Below are 22,915 nucleotides of genomic sequence, written 5' to 3' on the forward strand. Positions count from 1 at the left end.
ATGTTTCTCCAGAGTTACAAGGTGTCTTGTGTGCTTCAGTTAATAGATTTTGGCATGTTTGCAAACTTGTCTAATTTTTGCGAGCCCAGGCAGCACTTCATGCAGGTCTGTGTCCAGCTTCCAGTCAGCAGTAGTGACTCATTTATCCTGTGTCAATCTGCTTTTACTGCCAATGAGGTTCCCCATTTCAGGCTGCTTATTAAGTGAAAAAAGATACCCCCTTCAGGATTGGTCCTTGACTGCTGTTGAAAACCCAGGCACAACATAGTGAGGTAGCTCACAATGAGATGCAATAATTCTGACAACAGAAACATCATCGAGCAGACAGTCAGCTCCATTCAAGTAATCAAGCTTCCGTTACCGGTGATTTGTTTCATATCTTTGCCATAATTAGGAACCAGTTCAGTTTCTGACTAATGGTAACCTCCAGGATATTGGTAGTGGGAGTCAGAGATGGTAATGTCAAAGGGTATGTTTAGGTTCTCTCTGGGTGGAGGTGGTCATTCCCACTTGTGTGGCATGAATGTAACTTGCCACTTGTTAGCACAAACATTGTCCAGGTCCTGATGCATTTGGATATAGGTGCTGCTTCAGTATCTGAGACACTGTGACTGATGCTGAATGTTGTGCAATCATTAACGAACATCTCTACTTCTGATCTTGTAATGGAAGGAAGATCGTTGATGTTGCAGATGAAGATGGTTGGGCCTAGAACATTACCCTGAGGAACTCCTGCAATAATATCCTGGAACTGAGATGATTGACCGCCAACCATCTTCCTTTTAGTCATCTTTATTAGTGTCACAAGTAGGCTTACATTAACACTGAAATGAAGTTACTGTGAAGAGCCTCTAGTCGCCACACTCCGGCGTCTGTTCGTGTACACTGAGGGAGAATTCAGAATGTCCAATTCACCTAACAACACGTCTTTCAGGACTTGTGGGAGGAAACCGGAGCACCCGGAGGAAATCCATGCAGACACGGGGAGAACGTGCAGACTCCGCTCAGATAGTGACCCAAGGGGGGAATTGAACCTGGGACACTGGCGCTGTGAAGCAACAGTGCTAACCACTGCTACCATGCCATCCTTTTTGTAGTTATGACTCCAACCAGCGGAGATTTCCCCCCCGATTGCTATTGACTCCAGTTTTGCTCAGGCTCCTTGATGCTACACTCAGTCAAATGCTGCCTTGACATCAAGGGCAATCGATGTCACCTCTGGAGTTTAGCACTTTTGTCCTTGTTTGAACCAAGGTCAGGAGCTGAGTGACCCTGGAAAAACCAAAACAGAGTGTCACTGCAGGTTTTTGGTGAGCAAGTGCCACTTAATAGCACTATTGATGACCCCTTCCATCGCTTAACTGATGGTCGAGGGCAGACTGATGGGGCGGTAATTGACTGGGTTGGATTTGTTCTGCTTTTTGCGTACAGGACATCCTGGGCAGTTTTCCACATTACCAGGCTCCCCTATAATTGAGGACAGGGGTATTTGTGGAGCCTCCTCCTCCAGTAAGTTGTTTGATTGTCCACCACTATTCATGACTGGATGTGGCAGAACTGCAAGCTGAGATCTGTTCCGTTGGTTGTGTATCACTTAACTGTGATTATTGCATGTGGTATGTAAGAAGTCCTGTGTTGTAGCTTCACCATGTTGACACCTCATTTTTAGGTATGCCTGGCGCTGTTCCTGGCATGCCCTCCTGCACCCTTCATTGAAGCAGGGTTGAACCCCCGGCTTGGTGGTAATGGTAGACTGTGGGGGATATGCCAGGCCATGGGGTTACAGATTATGGCGGAGGTGTTCTTGCGTGATTACTATCCTGTGGGAGGAGCAGGATTACCCTCCTGCCCATTGCCTGCACCAGAGTCACCTATGTGGCATTGAATAACTTGCATTCCCCGCCCAGCAGCCATTTTCTTGAATGTGGGTTGTTTCCTTGGCGCCTGCAGCTAGAGTGCATCTCCCTCCTTTTAAAGCAGTCCCAGTGATGTTCAATTTCCTCTACAAACAGGCATGCAGCAAATGGTTAGAACTGACGGCATGCTTGAATACTTTAATGAAGTCCCGGCATGAACTCACTGTGCTGCCTGAGGCACCGTGAACAGGCGCGAGCTCCATTGCTGGGTACAATCAAATTTCAGGATCAGAATGTTTCAGCTGAAAGTGCAATAAAACTTGGTGAAATATTGGAGCATGAAAACATTACAATATTTCAAAAATAAGGGATGACAAAACACTGTTAATTTGGAGAAAAATGGTACTTTATGATAGTTATTGACAATAAATTCATCTTTCTATTGAAATGAATTGGGTCAAAGGTGTTTCTTTAAAATAAAATCCAGGCATTTAATTGCCATATATTTGAATGGAGTCAACTATCCCATTAAACCAATATTGAAAAAAAAAAGGTTCATGTGAACTTTGAGAAATCAGAATGGTTGGACTGCAAGGGGAGGAGGTTGAAAGCCCTTGGGTCCTCGGAGTCAGGTAAGTCTGGGGTCTTGGGCAGTGTTGGGGCTCTTATTCTACTTTCTATTAAGAGTCAATAGTCTGGTTGATTGGAGGTATCAAACTATGATTTTATTGCTAATTATACACTTGGTTATACTTGGCTAGGAACTGAATCAAAACTTTAGAAATGAAATATCAAATGATCCATAAAAGGGTTGAACTTATGGCAAAAAGCATAAAACATAAAAGCATGAAGAAGTCACTTTGAACACAAACAGAAAGATAGGTGATTCAAGAATTCAGGAATGCAGGAATTCAGGAACAAGACCTTGACCATTAGGTCCTACATTTAAGGGAATTCCTATCTCTGGTTTAATCCCTCATTTACTCTCATTGGTTTCTCATTCTCAGCTGAGACCTCCTGATTTGTTCAAATGAATGCATGTTACTTCGAGGATGATTATTAATCAAACATTGGACATTACTTAAGATTGACTGGTGCCTATCAAGACTAGCTCAGCATCTGCATGTGCAGCCTTGGGATAATTACTGGATATGTCTCTCACGCCACAGCTCAGCCCAAAGACTTTGCTGTGACTGATTACGTGATATATCCTTATTGCTGAACACACTGGAATTCATCATGTAAAACATTGACTAAAACAATGTCTGGATTCCCACAGTCTAATTCATTATGTGAAATAATGACTGGATTCTCACAGTCAAGACACTGAATAATTTTTACCACTCTACTACATGCATTCAATTAACACCTAAAACTATGAATACATCAATACTCTTAGGCAGGGAGGGTTTGGGCAGATCAGGGAGGTGGGGGTCGGGAGGTGGGTTTAAGGCTCCAGGTGGATAGAAAGAAGGTGGGGATTCTATCTTGAGGGGGGGGGGCATCCCCCCTCCAATTGGCAAAGGTCAGCCCCTGTAGTGAGAACCTCTTCCTTCCAAGTTTTTGAAGAATTCCTTTTTTAAAAATTGGCTGTCCACACTTGTACAACTGTCCATGCCAAACGTTTTATGGTCTGGATAAGATATTATCATAGCTCAATTGGCTTGGTATTTATTTATTTATGGAAGTGAGCTCAGGGGTGAGTGGGGAGGGGGTGGACATGCCTGGCAAGGGCACATAAAGTGCAGTTGAAAGTTATTTGTTTTGGACTAATGCGAAAATAATAATTCTGCAAGGCAGGTCTTTGGGAAATTAGAATGTAACATTAAGGAGATAGTGCACGAGAATTCCGCACTTTACCCCAAAATAATTCAAAATAAAAATTACCTATTTTCCTGGCAGTGCCAGGGGCACTGGGAAACAGACCAACTACAGCCATGTCACGGGAAAATACATTTTTCTTTTGTACAGGACGCAGGAAGAGGAGGGATGGAAGATTGGAGTCCAGGAGACAACAGAAATAACTCCTCATGTAACAGAAGATCCATCACTGGTCAGTTACCAATCTAAATTCTGTCATAGTTCCCAACGTTTCAAGACATCATAAGAATGCCAATCATCACCCTCTCTGAATCTGATTATTTTTCTTTCCGTGACTCGGTCCTTTTCTAATCCATCTCTTGTTTGTTTGCATTTGTAAAACTTATGGATGTACAGGCCGAGTCCAAACTAAACCAGATTAAATAGACAGAGCTCGTAAAAAGAATATTTCTGCAGCTATAAAAATGCAGATAGTGAAATGACTGAAACACAAGCCTCGCAAATGAAGATGAGGATAGAAATAGTGAGCATAACATAAAAGTGATTTGATTTAAAAAAAAAAAAAAAATTGGATGTAAACACAGTTGAGGTAATGATTTGTCTTGATGGTAATGCAGGATGCGTGGTAGTGCGTTGACCACCTGTTATGTGCCCCACCTAATGTTTAGTTCCATTGCACCCAACGGAATTAAACACCAGGCGAAGAGTATAACAGACACCTGATATGGTATCGCCATTTTGTACCACAGCCCAGGACAAATTTCTCCTCCAGTTATATCTTGATTGCTCTAATATTAACTGGTATAGTGAATAGTGAAGATTTCCTACCAAAGAACTCAAGACAAAGATCAGTGAAATGTAGATGGATAAACTAAAGCAATTTCAACCAGATCTGTACATCCCTCGTCTCATCTATTTTACTGCATCTGGGGAAAATTGGGTGCAAGAATATATAGTCATTATTATCATGTTGGGTTATTTTTAAAGAAGCATGAATGTTATATCCATGGGAGATTTAGATCTGTACAATTTTGGGGAATCAAAAGAAAAATCTTTGAAAAATAATTTTCCTTATTCGGCCTTTAACTTTACTTTTTAAAATGCCCTTGCACGAAGCATTGGAGGTGACCGTGGAGGTGAACAGGTGGTCTTTCTGTCGGTCTCTGTTAATCAACTCAGCCATAACCAGGATTGCACAAACCATAACCAGGATTGCACAAAGAAAAATGTATCTTTGCTTGATATTCACCCCAGTTGGTACAAGCTGAGTGTGTCAGTAGTCACACGCTTGAGCCCCCACTTTAATATTCTGGGACACAATGCATTAGACCTCCCAATGTATATTTAAGCTATATTCCAGTTCTCAGAAGATGTCTTGAATATGTTATTCACGGCTAAAGTTACATTCACATTACATAAGGATGCACAAGAGAAACACTGCATCTTTCCTTGTGGGAGATTACTTTTCCACTTTATCAGAGGGAGAAAAAGTCCAGATTCAAACTTCAGCTTGGCTACCATCTCCTATCAAAGCGGTAGTTACGTTTATGTTTTCACGTTTTATGTTGATTATACAGCCGAAAGTTCCAGACTGTCTAACGTGGGTAATAATGTAGATACATTTGACAATAATGCAGAGCATCTATCAAAAACCAGTAACTCAGTATAAGTTACAATTTATAATTCCAATTTTAATAATAACCCCAGTACAGCATCCATCATATTCATCCAATTTTTGTCCATAGGCTTGTGAATGTCTACAAACTGGAGATGGAATTAAGGATTTGTTAATGTCAGAGGGTGCCTATATAAATAATTGTATTTGATTAAAGTTGCAGTATTCATTTTCCTGAATTTTTCTTCTGACATTGCTATATAAAGTACACAGAGTACAGTTTGCACTGACTCTTGGTCACAGCTTTGCTGTTGCTTCATCTCAATTGCACACACACAGTTTGAGGCTGGTGGTCTGCTTTACTTCGAAATTGGGCCTAAACGTTGAAATTGCTATCCGTTCATTCCAAATATATTGGAAATTGATAACTGGGGAGGTGAAGGAAGGTTCCCTCTGGCTAACACGCATTAGTGACAAAAGGGAATTGGGAATAAACCAGCGAGGTTTCACATGTTTGTTAGCTCAACCAATGCTCTTGTGCCAGAAACTGAAGTCAAAATAAATTGTCGGTCCCTGTTTATATTGTCTCTAATTCAAAACAGCCAAAGGAACTTTCCATGACCACCACCTCTGGATTGCTTTGTTTAGTGATTCAAGGAAGGGGAAGTGATACTGCAGCTTTAACAGCTTTAAAGACCAATTATTTAAAGGTCGTTTGAGTCCATCTCTACGACAACTGAGCTTTCTCTCAAAAGAAACTGCTGGTTCATATCTAGGTATTCATAATGACACACCTGATTAGTATTCCCTACAAGAGATAATGGATGTGTGTGCTATTTCTAAAGTAATGTTAACCAATGTACCTTATGAAAGTAAATACATTTCTGGTGGTGCACTGAAGGGTGATAACTTGGCAAATGCGTGTGTTGTCAAGAAGTTCAGTTCAACCAAATCTTTTGTTCATCATAGTGGAAATGTCATTATATTGCTAGTGAGATTAATGAAACCAGAGTTACTGTTGGATCAATACCCGATGGATTCCCGCTCTAAGTCTGCCTTGCTATGTCCTGCGTAACAGTCTACTGTCCTGGGATAGCTTTTGCTTCAGCTTAACCAACAATAACATAATCCTTGCTGCTTCTGCTTGAATTTTGGTTGAAATGTTAATATGGCATGGATCAACAAAGATTTCCTGAGAGGCTTATACGACAATGCAATCCCTTGTCATTCCTGTTGATTCATTCACCTAGACGTAATGCAGGAGCTGCTGGAGGAAGAATTTTTGAGAAACTTAATCATAGCCACGCAGCTGTACTCACTGCACTCTCCCTGTAATCATCAGCCATTGTTAAGAGATGTGGGACTTGATTTTTACATCTGTTGTTGACATCAAGCACACCATATTGCCAATTTTTAATCACTTCATAATGCAATATTGTTTGTTTTTAACACTTTTGTTTTCAAATACATAAAATTATATTTCTGGGCCAGAATGTTTTGGATGGTGGGGACTCATCTCCCGCCACCTGAACAGTCGGCGGGGAACACATCCGTGCCGACTCCGGCTGCACCACTGTCAATTTACACTCTGATGGTTGTTGATTGGAACTAGGGGAGACTTCCGACCCTCTTTTTATAACCTTTATTATTGGTATCACAAGTTGGCTTTCATTAACACTGAAATATGTTATTGTGAAAAGCCCCTAGTTCCCACATTCCGGCACCTGTTCGGTACACTGAGATGTGCTGTTAGGAATCACCAAACAGCACGTCTTTCGGGACTTGTAGGAGGAAACCAGAGCACCCGAAGGAAACCCACACAGACACGGAGAATGTGCAGACTCTACACAGACCGTGATCCAAGCTGGGAATCGAACCTGGGTCCCTGGAGCTGTGAAGCAACAGTGCTAATGACTGTGCCGCCTTCAATGGCAAGGAAGTCCCCCCACAGAGTTCGCAACCAATCTGATTAGCTGCCTGCTGTCCAGTCTATGCAGTGACAGCGCTGCGGTGGCTGGATGAATAACTGGACCAGGTGGCCTGAGACCAGTTCTGGGGACCCAGGGTGAGAAGGGTAGGGAATGCCTGGGGGAGGGGGGTCGCGATAGGGGTGTTTGGGGGTCTGGGGGAGAAACCGGGGCAGGGAGGGAGGTCCAGAGGTAACCAGATCTTAAAGGAGGGGGCGGGGTGCCACTAATCTGAAAGGTGCTTCTGAGACAGGGACCCTCCCACCTCCTGTCCCACCCCAGACCTCCCCCATGAACTTCAATCCTCCCATCAGCCTAACAATTGAGGCTGGGTTAGAAGTGGTCCATCAGTGGCCATCAGTTGGCAACATCAGGGATCAACTGGGGCAAGGGTCGGCCTCCTATTCGATGCCTTCCCCCTCCCAGAATAAAATCAATGGGAGGTCAGGGCGGGTGGGACTCCAGAGGTAATCCTGTCCCTGCATTTTCACGCTCCCTTCTTGCCTGAACACCCGCAGGGCAGGGCTGGGGGGATGGGGGGAGTGTAAAATTCAGGCCCTGGATATAGGAGAAATTGCCAGTTTGCCAGTAACTTTGAGAGTATGGGAATGAGCTTTTCAACTCCTGATAAATTCTGCCCTCATAGGGCAGCTGTTGGTCAGGGATAAGGCTGCCACATTGTTATCTCAATTCTGTGATGCACGCTATACATAGAATCCATAGTGTAGAAGGAGGCTATTCGGACCATTGAGCCTGCACTGACCCTCCGAAAGAGCACCCTACCTAGGCCCACTCCCTCGCCCTATCCCCGTAACCCCACCTAATCTTTGGACTCGAAGGGGCAAGTTAGCATGGCCAATCCACCTAACCTGCTCATGTTTGGACTGTAGGAGGAAACCGGAGCATCCGGAGGAAACCCACACAGACACAAGGAGAATGTGCAAACTGCACACAGCCACCCAAGGCTGGAATTGAACCTGGGTCCCTGGTGCTGTGAGGCTGCGGTGCTAAACACTGTGCTGCCCTGGGTTGCCGGATCCACATATTGTTACAGCTTTATTCTTTGGAGAATGAAAATCACTGAAAGACAATTAGGAATTCTTTTATTTAAAACGTCAAACAAACTTCCTGGACCAGGGATCTGGAGCACTCTGGAAACAGAATCAAAGTTAATGGTTAAGCAAGGGAACTGTTTGCGTGAAGCTCTGGCTCTTTTAGGGGTACAGGTTTGCAGGCGTTCCCTGCTTCCCCCCATAACTTTGACAGAAATGCCACAAAATCCTGTAAAAGCTGCATAAATGGGTGTTTATGTCCCCCACCCACTGGAGTTCATCTTTTACACAGAAGCTTTTGTCATTTTCTGTTCATGTATTGCAGTTTATTTTGCGCCAAGTGGAACAGTGATGAAATTATAGAAGCTCCTCAAGTGAATTTTATGGAGGAAGATCTGGCAATGACACGAGGGGGAGTTGAAGCTTGCAGCGGGTTTCAAGTGGGCTGCGGGGTGCGCAAAATCCAACATGTTAGCAAGCTGAGCCACAGGTTACATTAGTAATTCCTGAGCCTCACCTCCATTCCCTACATCAGCTCCCCACTCGATTTGGGTGAGTCTAGCTGCTGAGCAAGAACAGAAATTCAGATGGCAGGAAGGCCGCAGGCGTGCACAAAAGCAGAACGCACCAACAAACATGCTTGGTCAAAGGGGAGGGGAAGGAGAAGGGGGGTCGCCTGGGACAGGAGAAGCGAAACCTTCCCTGCGTGTGACCCAGATGGTACATCAGCTTGTTCTGCCCCACCAGGAAAGTAACTCACAAAATTATCTACATTGACCTCTTCTGTTCCCAGTCTCATTTGCTCTATGCTTGGCCAAAAAGTTGCAGTTCCTTCCATGCTCAGGTCAGATTTAAAGATGTAGTTGGAGCACAATAATCTAACTAGAACTTCAATCGGTATATCCCAGGAAGGATGCCACTGACATTGGCACCTGCTCAGCAGAGACGATGTGTGGGCAGGTAAGTCACCCAGTCAATCTTAATTGTTTACCTGGGCAGTTTGTGCCCAGGGGTCAGGATTAAGACTCTTCCAGCTAAAGAAATACTTTGCAAATCATTCTGTGGTGCTTCTCTCACACTATTCAGCCTCAGCATCTGTTTTGGTGAGACTGTTAATCTGCCAGTTTGGTGCTGATCAGTGCCAGATTATGGGCGGGGTTCTCCGGCCTCCCCAGATGCATGTTTCTAGGTGACGCGCCATTCTCTGGCAGTGGGACTCCCTCTTCCGGACAGGATTTCCCCATTGTAGCCACCCTACACCAGTGGGAAACCCGCGGCCGGGGATGCACTGCCAGCGGGAAAAAGAATCCCGACGACCGGAGAATTCCGGCCTATGGACAGAATCTGTTGTGCACCGAGAAGAAGGTGGCATGGGCCTATCCACACTACGTGAACTGACTTTATAGGAGCTGGATTATGTCTCTTTAGATTAACTTTACTAGAATTAGAAGAATGCACCTATAGAAATGAAGTGATGTCCTGCTGTGTGGTTTGGAATAGCAAGAGCTTAGATTTATATGGCAACTTTAATTTAGTCAAATGTCCCATTAAACATGGTGGATGACCTTTTACCGTGAGGTGTTCACGGACATGGTTGTGCTGCAAACACATTAATTGAATGTGGTGCACACTCGAGAACAATCCATTTTTTGTTTTCTCTTTTTTTTTTCTCTCTCTCTCTCTCTTTCCCCCCCCCCCCCCCCCCCCCCTTACCACCACACACACATACACACTTTTTCTAGTGTACTTCTACCCACCTCCTACTGAAGGCATTGACCCGTTTCTGACTAACTGGCCACTAAAATGGCCATTCTCTGGGTTTGTGGCCTGATTGTGGGTGTTGGGATTCGGCTGCATGGACATTGCAAACAAGCGTCATTGTCCTCACCTGGTGTCCATGCACGTACACCTCGACAGGCCACTGAATTACAATTAGGAGCAGTAACCCTGGAGATTCCTACATTACAAAGATATTTTACTTCAGATGTTCCCTGAAACACTCTCGGCATTCCAGAGATTACATTATTTGTGAGGAAGCTGAGGTACTTTTTTTTTTAGTTTATCCTACTCCGGGTTTGAAAGAAATCTATTTGGTTCACTCTCCTTATTCTCTATCCCAGGGCACTGAGGCCAATTGAGGTGGTGCGTAGACTGTCAGTGATCACTTGTGATCGAACCTTGGACTTCCTGATCCATACAGCTGCTATTCACTGCTTTAACCAGCTGTACTATCATCAACATCATACTCCCAAAATCATATATTGCATTTAAAAATTGTGATTTATCTTCAATTCCTCATATGCAACTGTGAGAGCCAGTTTTGATCCAGTGGGGATTAGAAGGATAGTTTAGTTTTAGCTTCAGAAGCCAGGAGCTATTTATGATGCTAAATAGTTAATAACAAGTGAAAATTAAATTCCTACTCTATTTAAAATGATCTAAAAGGTATTGATTATTATTTCTTGGTTATCGCTGAATAAATTTGGAGTGGTTCTGAGGAGCATAATTCTTCAGAATAGCCATTACGGTGGCACAGTGGTTCGCACTGCTGCCTCGCAGTGCCAGGGACCCGGGTTCAATTCTGGCCTCGGGTGTCTGTGTGGAGTTTGCACGATCTCCCCGTGTTTGCCTGGATTTCCTCCGGGTGCTCCAGTTTCTTCCCACAGTCCAAAGATGTGCAGGTTAGGTGGATTGGCCATGCTAAATTGTCCATAGTGTCCAAAAGGTTATGTAGCATTACTGGGTTATGGAGATAGGGTGGGTGCATGGGTCTAGGTAGGGTGCCCTTTTGGAGGGCTGGTGCAGATCCATGGGCCGAATGTCTGCACTGTAGGGATTTTACGATTGTGCTTCACCTACAGATAAATGGACTAACACAATTAAACAAATATATGCCACTGAATTCCAAAATATCCATTTATAAATAATTGATTGACATCAGAGAAATTTCCAGGCTGCAATCTGACTCATGGCAGCTTCAGGCAATGTTTGCAATAAAGTGTGTAACTTGCCAAGCTTGGAGCATCATTCGGATGAGATTACACTCCAATATATTGACTGTTTTCTGTTTAAACAGCTCTGTCATTTCAATAGTTTGCTGATGTCTGCATGGATAGCATTCTAAAGATGGACAAAAACAAGCAAAGAGATTTGGTTAGTCAGCTGTCCTCCACGAAAAATTGGAAGTTTCCCCATTGCCTTGTTAAAACCAGAGTCCCTCCAAATAAAATGTGCAACTATTCTCTTCGGCCACTAGATGGCAGCACCACATAACCCACTTCCTATGTTATCGCGAAGGGAGACCAATTTATATTTTGCTTCCAATGTTTCCTACAGCACTGATAGCAGTCCAGGGAATAGATTATTTGTGAGGAAATTGAGGTGCTTTTTTTTTCTTATTTTATTCTACTCCAGTCAGCGGGATTTGAAGGAAATCTATTTGCGAACACTACTTTAGAAAAATAAATATTCCGTTACTTTAGTACATCGTCAGCATGCTACTGCTTGTGACATTGCACAGTAGGATTTTGTGAACAGACATTTCCAATGTGAAAATGTAATTAAAAGAATAAAACTTAAGGTACAGAGTTGTGAAGGTGCTTTTACTAGGACTTATTTTGGACTTTGAAGAATGTAAGCCCATGTCAGCAGAATCACTAATGTTTGATTTAACCAGTTTCCTCTCTTACCAATTTATCACGTCTAATCTGCACTAAAGTACTTGGCCCTTCACTCTATTAATTGAGCAAGGATGGTGTTTTCTTTTGCCAAACTGACTGAATGGGAGAAGGAAATAAGTTCCTCCCATAAATTCACAACTAACAAGAGCTTCAGTTGCAAAGCTTTATTTAACACCAGACACAACACAAAAACCCCCTTGCTGAATGCATTGCAGACTGTGGTGTAGTCGGGGGAACTGAGGGTATACACTTGTCCAGATAGTAATAACATTATTGTTTAAACTTGTTCCCGACTATTGGCTGTGTAGCCTACTTTAGGTTGTACACACACACCAATCAATCATCTCCCTTGTAACTACTTGTGAGTTTGTTATCCTTTTCTGTTGTATCATTTACATGCTTTTATTCTGGTATTTTTTTTCCCAAATGGCTTTTCTTCCTTGCATCCTGATATATGTATTTGCAAGTTCAGCCACCATGTTCTCGTAAATGATTTTCCTGATCCTTTCGTTTCCCCAAAGCTTTTGAATAAAACAGTCTTTGTCCTTGATTAATTTTTGCTGAAGATATCTGTGTTTATGTTGCCGTCTTATTTATTTTCACCTGCTGCACTGCGGAGGACTGAATTTTGAGATCTGGTATTTGCTTGAATTTACTTTGGCAGAGCTTGCACGTTTCGTTGATTGCTGTGTGATGTCTGACCCACGCAGTATGTTCAAAAAACTGAGGTAAATGACGGGAAATAAGTTATTTAAAATTCTGCCAATAAGCAAGTGCAATCTTGCACAATGATTTGTGCAAGCGTCAACATGAGATTTGCAGACTCAAGTCAGGAATCCCATGCTCCCTCAATGTGTTCTGTAGTGCCACTATTGGCCATTGTAGCTATGGGCCCTATAGAAAACTGGCAAAGGAAGCGCTTGACTAAATAACTGGGTCCGCAGTATTTATCTACATCTACAAAGATTACTATTTATTTGGGTTTTGCATAAACCTCCCATCGTCATTATACATCGCGTGTAGCTTTAAAACTGCAATGTGCGACAGCTTTTTAAAAAGTTGCTGAATAAAAGCCAAGTATCAAAACAGTTGCTGACGCACGCGACATTGTCACTGGTACTCGAAGATAACAGTTGTACTCTTATTAGATATTAGGAACATTTGGTTTCAACCCAGAATGTTTTTCCTTTTGTTCTCTTCCCACACCTAGTGGTGCACAAAGGCAGACTTCATCCGTTTCCACAGCTCGTACATCCTGGAACAGGTTGCTAGTCAGTGGCCAGGGGTTTATAGCTGCTGGGGCTCCACTCCACATTAAGTAGGGCTGAACAGGGTTCTCTCTGCTCTTATTGCCAGCCATTGGCGTGTTAGGAACAATTTATAGGTTGACACACTCAACCGCATTACGAAAGCACCTTTCTTGGCCATCAAGGCCTATAGGCCGGAATTTACCAGCTGTTAATGCCAACAGGATCCTCCGGTCCCAGCGACGGTGCAACCCCGTCTCGGGTTTCCTAGTGACAAGGGGTGCATTCACGGACGGGGAAGTGGGGTGCTCTTTCGGAGTCGGTGCAGACTTGATGGGCCGAATGGCGTCCTGCACCATAGGGATTCTATGAAACACAAGGCTGGGAGAACCAGAGAATCCCAACCCAGTTGTGGGATGCAATGTAAATCAAACACTGCGGAAAATCACTTTGCAGAGAGCCACCTCTATTATTCTCAGAACAGGCAACATGAGATATTCAATTATCTGCCGGGTGAGCGCAACACTCCAGTTTGCTGAATTAATTTTGACCGCTCGCACAATTTGAGAACATGCAAAATGTCCGCGTGCAGCAGTCCAAGCTCAAGTAATTGAGCAAGCTCGGGGAGATAATGGGGCGAAGAGGTGAACTACCCAGAATTGTTCTGTGGGGGCAGCCAACTGACCTCCTGGAGGCAGTCAAATGTTTAAAGCTGATGCTGGCAGCAAACTGTTACAACTGAACAGGGAGCAAAAAGAAGGAATCAAATATGACCAGCCTTGTGTGTTACAAAAAGAAGTTCATGAATTCAAACTGCACAATCAGGAATAGGAGCTGGGCCAGGAAATTCAGGCCCGGATTTTCGCCACAACAGAGCGGCTCTCCGCCATGGCACAAATCCAAGAAATTACCGAAATTGAAAAGCCCCGCCCTCCCAAACCTGGCATTTCACATGTCCGCAGATGCGGGAATAGAGTCGGGCTGGGATTTGCACCTGAGCGATACGCAGAAGGAGTGGCCATTTAAATTACCAGCTGAAGTGAGATTTTGAAAGGCCGGGGTGTGAAAACCAGAGTGTGCACAATAGAACAGGTAAGAGGAAGTCAGACCATGGTGGATTCGCTTAGGTAGCCAGGATACCCTTATGGATTGCATCCAGGGACACCTTTGGGAGAGGTAAAACAACCTTTGGGGTTGTTAAAAGTGACCATAGTTACACGCAAACTCATTGGAACTGTCAAATAACTGTCTAGCTATCAAGGAACAGATAAAGCGCGGTCAAGGAGCTGTCTAGCTACCAAGGAACTATAAAGAGCTGTGCAGCTGCCTCGTGAAGTGTCAAACCTGTCAAGGAACTGTCCAAGGATACTAGGTGTGTTAACATAGAGAGGTTATGGGTAAAGGGTGGTGGGTGGGGGTTCATGGGTTGGCATGAGTTGGCACCAAGTTGATCTGCGGGGCAATGGGTGTTGGTAGAGGCTAACTAAATTGGCAGGGGTTATGGGGCCAATTGGGGCATGAGTTGGCAATCTGAGCCTCCGTCTCATGCTTTGCTCCACTGGCTTTCAGTCAGATCGTAGCTGATCTGTACCTCAAATCGATGTACCCACTTTTGCTCTATACTCTTTTAGTCAATCCCAGTTCTTAAGAATTTGAATTGGCCCAAAATCCCACAGCTTTTTTAGGTGGTGAAAGTTTCCAAATTTTCGGAACACTCTTTGAGAATGAAATACTAACTGCTTTTACTTGCAAATGGAATTGCTCAAATTACCCGTTTAGTATGTTAGAACATTTTGTCTATTGTAAGAAGAAAGCTCTTCACAAATACAGTATTCTGGTTAAAAATTCGGATCTGTGGTTTTAAAACTCATTGCACAAAGTATTTTCATTGCTGCCCTTAAACGATATTAGCTTTGATTAGGCGCTGGTCAGGTAGATGGCACCCTTCAGCACAAACCTCATCTACCTATAAACGCACCAACGAGACTTAACCCGTAAAGCCATTGTGCATAACAATGAGCAGACCTGAAAGGGGAATGATGTTCATTGGTGTTCTTATTTTATAATTATAGAGTAGCACAAACCAAATGGTAAAAGAAAATGCACAATCCTCTGAATTGATGTAGCGAGTAAACTAAATATTTCTGTCAACATTCCAGTATTAGATTCACAGTAAAAAAAAAAAAGAGGGCTACAGGTTTCATTATTTAAGAAGAAAATATTGAAGCAATTGATCTTGCCGCAGCTGAGTGAGGACAAGTCTGCTGATTATACCTGTAAAGCAGAAAACTGCAAATTTCCCACTCCTTCCGCCAATTGATACAATTCTACAAAACAGATGATTCCTCTCCAAAGTACTTCAATTTGGTTTGACCTTGAGTCGTGTAATTTTTCTTGTGTACGGTCATCACTATGTAAGTGATTAGAGAGGGATTATGTGCCCCCACCTCCTGTTTGGAAGCATGGTGACGGGGGTGCAAAATCTCACTAGATTTGTGCCAGCAAGATTGTGCGATGCGATTGTCCTTGCACCCCGCCAGAGACGTAATGGCGTTCCTGTCACCCAATGGCAGGAACTCCATTTAATACATTGTAATATCATTACCTGGCTTCACTGCTCTATCATCATCCACCCCCAACCGCCCACATTCGTATTCCCCCCCCCCCCTTTCCCTCGTCACTTTGACATCACATCAGTAAGGTAGACAACAGGTCTGGACCAGGTACTGGGTGAAGGGAAGTGGGGAGGGGTTGGTGAACGGATAAATACAGCCCCCAGAGGAGAGCGACATGCCTGGGAAGTACTCTGGCATTAAGGGGCACGGCTTGGGTGGGGGGTTTACTTTGGGGAGGCCCATGGAGTGGGCGGGTTCCCTGTGGTCCGTGTGCGGGGGGAACGGTCTCCATGTCTATGGGAGGATTCTTGTTTTTATTTTTATTTATGTTGGATCGAAGGGTGCCGTGATCTCTGGAAGGCCGACGTTGCAGGCAGGACATCCATCGTGATGGCAGGGGACCCGCCTCTACCAGTTTTCAAAAATATGGCAGCAACAGTGGTCAGTGGAGCTACCGGACTATTCGCCGCTTTTCCCGCCCAAAACGACACTTCCGTTTTTAAAAAATGGAAAATTCCACCCATAAACTTTTCAGCCTCTTAATTCACTGTGGATGGAAACAATAAAGAAAATTACTCCAGGAGAAATTGGAAAATAATGTTATTTTTCCCCCCACATTTGAGAATCGTTCATTCGGGCAAACTTCTGTTCAATTGAAGTTCTCCAATGGATTAAGTAATTCAGAGTGACACAAAGGGTAAATTACCCTGGCCTACGCACGTGAAATATTGATTAATTTGTTTTTGTTGAAAAAACGGCAAGGAATTGAAAGGACCCTTCACGAAAGGTACTCCATCCACAGGGGTACCCCTTGTTGATGCTGATATAGCAGTCCATACTCAGAAATCATGTCCTTAGTGACTTGCGGGCGCTGCCTCATTTATCTGAACTAGATCCTATTTGCTTGTGTGTGTCAGATGTGAGACATTGTGCGCCTGGAAAGTCTGTCAAGATGAATGTGGATTGCAATTTATAATTTTTATTTTGCTTTTCCCTTGCATGAAATTCAAAGTCAATATTTGAAGCAAAATAGAACTTGGGGAAATGGCCTTTACTGGTCTGGGGGCGGGGGGCAGGGGGAGTCAGGCGAATTGTTTTCATGTGGTCTCATACATTTCAAAGTCTTACCATCATAAGTCGCTGTTGACCTGCAGTCAACAAAGACTCTTTAAAAGGGCAATTAAACACTTGAAGAGCAATTTGGAAATGGTACAGGGAAGTTGCATTAAAGTAGACCGCATTCAAGTGTTCTCTTTCTGTGTTACAATGATCCTGTGACTTCATGAGGAGAATTGGGGAAGTGAAGAGAACAATGCAAGAGAAAGGTAGGGAGAAGCAAACAGCAAACGGTAAAAGAAGGGTTACAACCCAACAGAAGATAAAGATAAAAGCAATGAAAGTATAAATGAAGAAGAGGGAGAATAATAAGAATAAGAAATTCCATCAAGTAATCAGGAGGAGACGATTGCAAACACATTTGATCAATTGTAAATATTACGGTTACTCTTGTGTTCCACATTTCGCCTGTATTTCTTTTGTTGTAAACTTTTTTGAGATGTTTTCTTCTCAAGTGTGAAGAGAGGAAATATAGGCAGAAATATTTTACTATCTCCCTTCCAGCACCTCAGAAGAAGGGAGACACTATGCAGCAATGCAGAGAATCAGTTCATGATTCAAACAGACTGTGGGTTACTTTAGTCAAAGCAACTGAACTTGGACCCTGAGAATATTGAGAGTAATGCGGCATCTCCTCAAGCACACATTGTATTCCAACACACCAACATTCAGGGCTACCTAAGGCCTCTAATACACTCAAATTTGAAGGTACATGTTCACAGATCCCCACACTAAACTTTCCTGATTTCAGAGTGGTGAATATATCAGGCCTTGATTTATGCAGCGGCAAGGAGGTGAGGTTGCAATGGGCTGGAGAGGGTGGCATGGTGGGGCGCAGTGGTTAACCCGTGTGCCTCAGGGCGCAGAGGACCCGGGTTCGATCCCGGCCCTGGGTTACTGCATGTCTGCATGGGTCTCACCCCCACAATCCAAGATGTGCAGGGTAGGTAAATTGCCCCTTAATTGGAAAAACTTTAAAAGTAATGCGCTGAAGAGCCAGGAAAGCCAGCGGAGCACAGGTCTTGCCAATCTTGGCTGGGCCTCCTTTTCATCTTGTAGATGCGCTTTCCATCCAGCCAAGTTAACAGCTCGGCTGGCAGACAGGACCGTGATGGGAGGAGTCCTCACCAGAAAGGCTGGAGATGGGTGCTGGGGGAGGCAGTCTGTGATATGGGCTAGAGGGAGGGCAGAGGATCATGGCGATAAGACGGAGTCAGGAAATTGGGGAGGGGGGGGGTTCTAAAGGTTTCATTTAGGGATCTCGAGGGAGCCTTCCAGCTGCATCTGGTCCTCCAGGAGCCACAGAAGAGCTACCCAGATTGGGGAGTGATCAGCTCCCACCTCCATCCAGTTGGCAGGAAATGTGCATCTCCAACTTTCAGCTTGCTTTCTATTCATATAATAATAATAATCTTTATTGTCACAAGTAGTCTTACATTAACACTGCAATGAAGTTACTATGAAAAGCCGCTTGTCGCCACATTCCAGCGCCTGTTCAGGTACACAGAGGGAGAATTCCAATTCGCCTAACAGCACGTCTTTCGGGACTTATGGGAGGAAACCAGAGCGCCCGGAGGGACACAGGGAGAACGAGCAGACTCCACACAGACAGTGGCCCATGCCACGAATGGAACCTGGGACCCTGGAGCTGTGAAACAACAGTGCTACCCAGTGCTACCGTGAGAGAGGGGTGACACAGTGGTTAGCACTGCTGCCTCACAGCACCTGGGACCAGGTTCAATTCCAGCCTTGGGTGACTGTGCACATTCTCCCTGTAGCTGGGTTTCCTCCGGGTGCTCTGGTTACCTTCCATAGTTCAAAGATGTGCAGGTTAGGCTGATTGGACATGCTAAATTGCCCCATAGTATCAAAGATGTCGAGTTATGGGGATAGGGTAGGGATGTGGGCCTAGTTGGGTTCCTTTACAGAGGGTCAGTGTAGACTTGATGGGCCGAATGGCCTCCTTCAGCAATTTAGGGATTATATGGCACTTACTGAGCAATAACCTGTTCACTGATGCTCACTTGGATTTTGCCAGGTCCATTCCGCTCCAGACCTCATTACAGTCTTAGTCCCAACACAAACAAAAGAGCTGAACTCCAGATGTGACTGCATTTGACTGAGTGTGGCTTCAAATAGCCTAAGCAAGACTGAAGTCAATGGGAATCGGGGAATACTCGCCACTAGTTGGAGACAATCCAGCACAAAGGACAATGGCGGTGGTTGTTAGAGGTCAATCACTTCAGCCCCAGAACATCACTGCAGGAATTCCTCAGGGTAGTTTCCTAAGCCCAACAATCTCCAGCTGCTTCATCAATGACTTTCCATTATAAGGATAGAAGTGAGGATTTGGATTGTTGCTGCACAATGTTCAGTACCATTCACGAGTCTACAAATATGGAAGCAGTTGTGTTTGTACGCAGCAAGGCCTGGACAACATTGAGGCTTGGGCTGATAAATGGCAAGTAATGTTCAAGTCACACAAGTTCCAGGCAAAGATTCTCTCCAACTAGAGAGAATCTAACCTTCAATGGCATTACCATCGCAGAATCCTCCACCATCAACATTCTGAGAGTTACTATTGACCAGAAACTGACCTAGATCAGCCATAGAAATACTATGGTTACAAGAGCAGGTCAGAGGCTGGGAATGCTGCAGTGTGTGATTCACCGTTTTGACCCCCCAAAGCTTGTCCACCATCTACAAGGCACAAGTCAGGAATCTGATAGAATACTCTCCACTTGTCTGAATGAGTGCAGCTCCAACAACACTCAAGAAGCTTGACACCATCCAGGACAAAGCAGCCCACTTGATTTCATCCTGTTCACTATCTTAACCGTTCCCGTCCTCCACACCCGATGCACAGTAGCAGCAATGTGTTCCATACACAAGATGCATTGCAGCAACATGCCAAGACTCCTTCAACATCCATCTTCCAAACCCACATTTTACACCACCTAGATGGACAAGGGCAGCAGATGCACGGGATCACAGCTGAAAGTTCCCCTTCAAACCACACACCACCTTGCCTTGAGATTATATTGCCATTGGGTCAAAGTCCTGGAACTCCCGCACTGTGGTTGTACCTGCAGCACATGGACTGCAGCCGTTCAAGAAAGCGGCCCACCTTCTCAACGCCAATTATGGATGGGCAACAAGTGCTGACCTTGCCAGCGATGCCCACACCCCATGAATGAATGAAAATTAGAATTGGTGAATATAGAAATTTTTATAAACCTTGGAAATCTTCCTAAATTGATTTTTTTTCCTTCTTTTAAGCCTGTCTGGGATGAATTGTTGAAGAGCAACTTAAATGTCTGTAGGAATGCCCGTGTGAGCAATGCAATGCCCCCCACCCTCCCCCGCTCAGTTCTGGGATCAAGTATTGCAGGGTAGGTTTATCATAGCTGACGTGTAAATTAAATCTCCTCCTACGATGTCACAGCATTTTCTTCCTATCCTTAGGAGAGCAGGCTTTAACCTGGCATTGCTGTATCCCCTACAGCTCATCCTTGTACCAGGTCTCCATCAGTTTGCTAATTTTCTGTCAAATTATTAGCAGCTTTTTGTGTGGATTTTCACACCCTGTAGTGTCTGGTTTCACAGGAGCACGTTTAACACTGGCTAAACCACCTCTGGTGCTTGTTTGTAACCGTCAGCACTGAAAGAACAATATTAATGAAAACCAAAGCTGCAATGCTTTTCCTCAAGAACATTTACAGCTGGTACACAATTGTTCCAGCACTTAATCCTTGCATTTCTGATGCATTCTCCTCCTTTACTTCTTCACAACAGCAATACCACTGACACAAATTCTCCCCTGCAGTTTTTGTTGAGAAACATATTCAACCGAGAGCTTTAAAGATGCACGTTAACGAACAGACGCATTCTCATGTGCATGTCCCTTATTTTGCTCTTTGCATGCATCAGTAAATTCCAACATTCCTGACATTTAGGTACAGAATCTTCTGCTGCCAGCAGGAAATATTTCTCCAAACCAAACACTGACCTTTTGGCAAAGTATTTTATTTCCTTTTATTGTTTTGGAAAGTAGGACACGTTATTTCAATTCCATAGATTAATAGAATCCCTGCAGTGCAGAAGGAGGGCATTCGGCCCATCGAGCCTGCACTGACTCTCTGAAAGAGCACCCTACCTAGGCCCACACCCCCACCCTATCCCCATAACCCCACCTAACTTTTGGGGAACTAAGGTGCAATTTAGTATGGCCGATCCACCTAACCTTCACATCTTTGGGCCATGAGAGGAAACTGGAGCACCCGGAGGAAACCCATGCAGACACGGGGAGAACATACAAACTCCACACAGGTGACCTAAGGTCAGAATCTAACCCAGGTGCAACAGTGGTAACCACCGTGCCATCCTATATACCACTTTGTTCAGAAAAGATCCCATTATAAATTTCAATGATGTATAAGCTTTTTCAGTGCAACTTTTATTGCAGACAGAACATGACTTTTGTAGCCAGAGGGCTACTTTAAGTACCAATTTCCTCAGATATCTCCGTATTTCGCCAAATTTGATTTTATTATTCTCTCCTTTCTTTTATTCCTGTCTCTATTTGTGTGTTTCTTTTTTCAACATTGGAGGGTTTGAGTTGGTTGTTCAGGTGGGCAACAGGTCGGGGTATCCAAATCCCTCGGGGAGTCGCTGCAAGTCTAGGTCAAGGAGGGAAAAAGTAGTTGAAATACTTGGCATATGCAGTTGGATCCCAGGGAGTAAATAGAACAAGGCCTAGGTTTCCTGGTGGAGAGAAGTAACGGCATTGGCAAACCCTTTCGGAACTACACAATTATCAGGAAAGGAGAAGAACCAGGGGCGGGATACTCCATTTCTGAGACTAGTGTTGACGCCAACGCAGAATTCGTGGACTTTCATGACAGCAAAACTGGCGCCACACCTGGACCGATTCTGCTACTGTTAAGGGGCTGGCACCAGTGCCGCGTGGAACACAATCAATTCCAATGAAAGATGGTGCGGGATTCGCCGGGTCCGTGATTGACACTCAGGAGGCTGACAAGCTGCAGCCACATATACACATTACAATCCCCACACACACCATCCCAGCCAATAAGATGGCACTGGTCGTGCTGGAGCGTGCCCATACAGCTGATGGGTCGGCTGGGGCCAGAGGGCACCTAGAGGGCTACACTGGGGGGACACCTAAACAACCTGTGGCACTAAGTTCACAGTGGGCTGTTAGTGATGTGTACAGCTGCATGGCTGCCTTACCGGCAACGGCCAGCGACACAACTGCCTGCAAACTTTGGCGATGTTGAACACTTTCCTTACACCCTCTCCCTTAGCGGCCATGTCGCTGGTTTCGCGATATTTGAAACCACAAGTGAACCGCGCCAGCAGGGACTTGGCCCATCGGAGGCGGAGAGAATACCGGGGTTTGGCCCCCCTAATGATATGCAAATGGTGTTTACTGACGTGTGTTCCGGAACGCATTGATGCCGCTGTCGAGGCGATGGAGATTGCATCATATAGGCGCCCAGCACGATTTTGCAGTCGGAACCTGTCCTCCGTCCAATCACCTTTCCTGATTTCGGCATCGGCCATCGGAGAATCCCGCCCCAGATGTTTAATTGAGATAATTGCAAGTTATTCAGTATGAGTTATGCCAAAGCAAATGTTACAGTGGGATACAAATCATTCCCCTAGAAGATAAACACAGGAGCGAGAATGTGGCACACATAATGAATTGTGTTTCTGCCTTTTGTTTGGTATGTATAGCTTTCACATACAATTTAGTCCTGAATTGTGTTCTGCCCTTCCATTTGTTTATTTATTTGGGACGTTAGCCATTTGGCTATAAGTAGGCTCTCATTCTTAATGCTTCCTGTTTTCAGCAGATGCTTTCTATTAATGTTTCAGTCAGACCTTTTTAATGCCAGACATTATTCGGATTGTGGAAATATG

The 22,915-nt window shown here is 44.4% G+C and overlaps 1 protein-coding gene across 6 annotated transcripts in view; it reads left to right on the forward strand.

Annotated features, from left to right (window-relative positions):
• LOC140396798 (spectrin beta chain, non-erythrocytic 1-like) overlaps positions 1 to 22,915 on the forward strand; it is a 320,773-nt gene that overhangs the window by 232,372 nt on the left and 65,486 nt on the right. For 5 of the 6 annotated variants that reach the window (XM_072485544.1, XM_072485534.1, XM_072485524.1 and 2 more), the window contains one exon: positions 3,828 to 3,909. In XM_072485544.1, coding sequence (XP_072341645.1) covers positions 3,828 to 3,909 — 82 coding nt within the window. Of the gene's footprint in view, positions 1 to 3,827; positions 3,910 to 10,431; positions 12,542 to 22,915 lie in introns of those variants that run through there. The other variant, XM_072485570.1, reaches the window with a different exon arrangement.

This window comes from Scyliorhinus torazame, chromosome 2 (assembly GCF_047496885.1).
Source record: "Scyliorhinus torazame isolate Kashiwa2021f chromosome 2, sScyTor2.1, whole genome shotgun sequence".
Classification (NCBI taxonomy): Eukaryota; Metazoa; Chordata; class Chondrichthyes; order Carcharhiniformes; family Scyliorhinidae; genus Scyliorhinus; species Scyliorhinus torazame.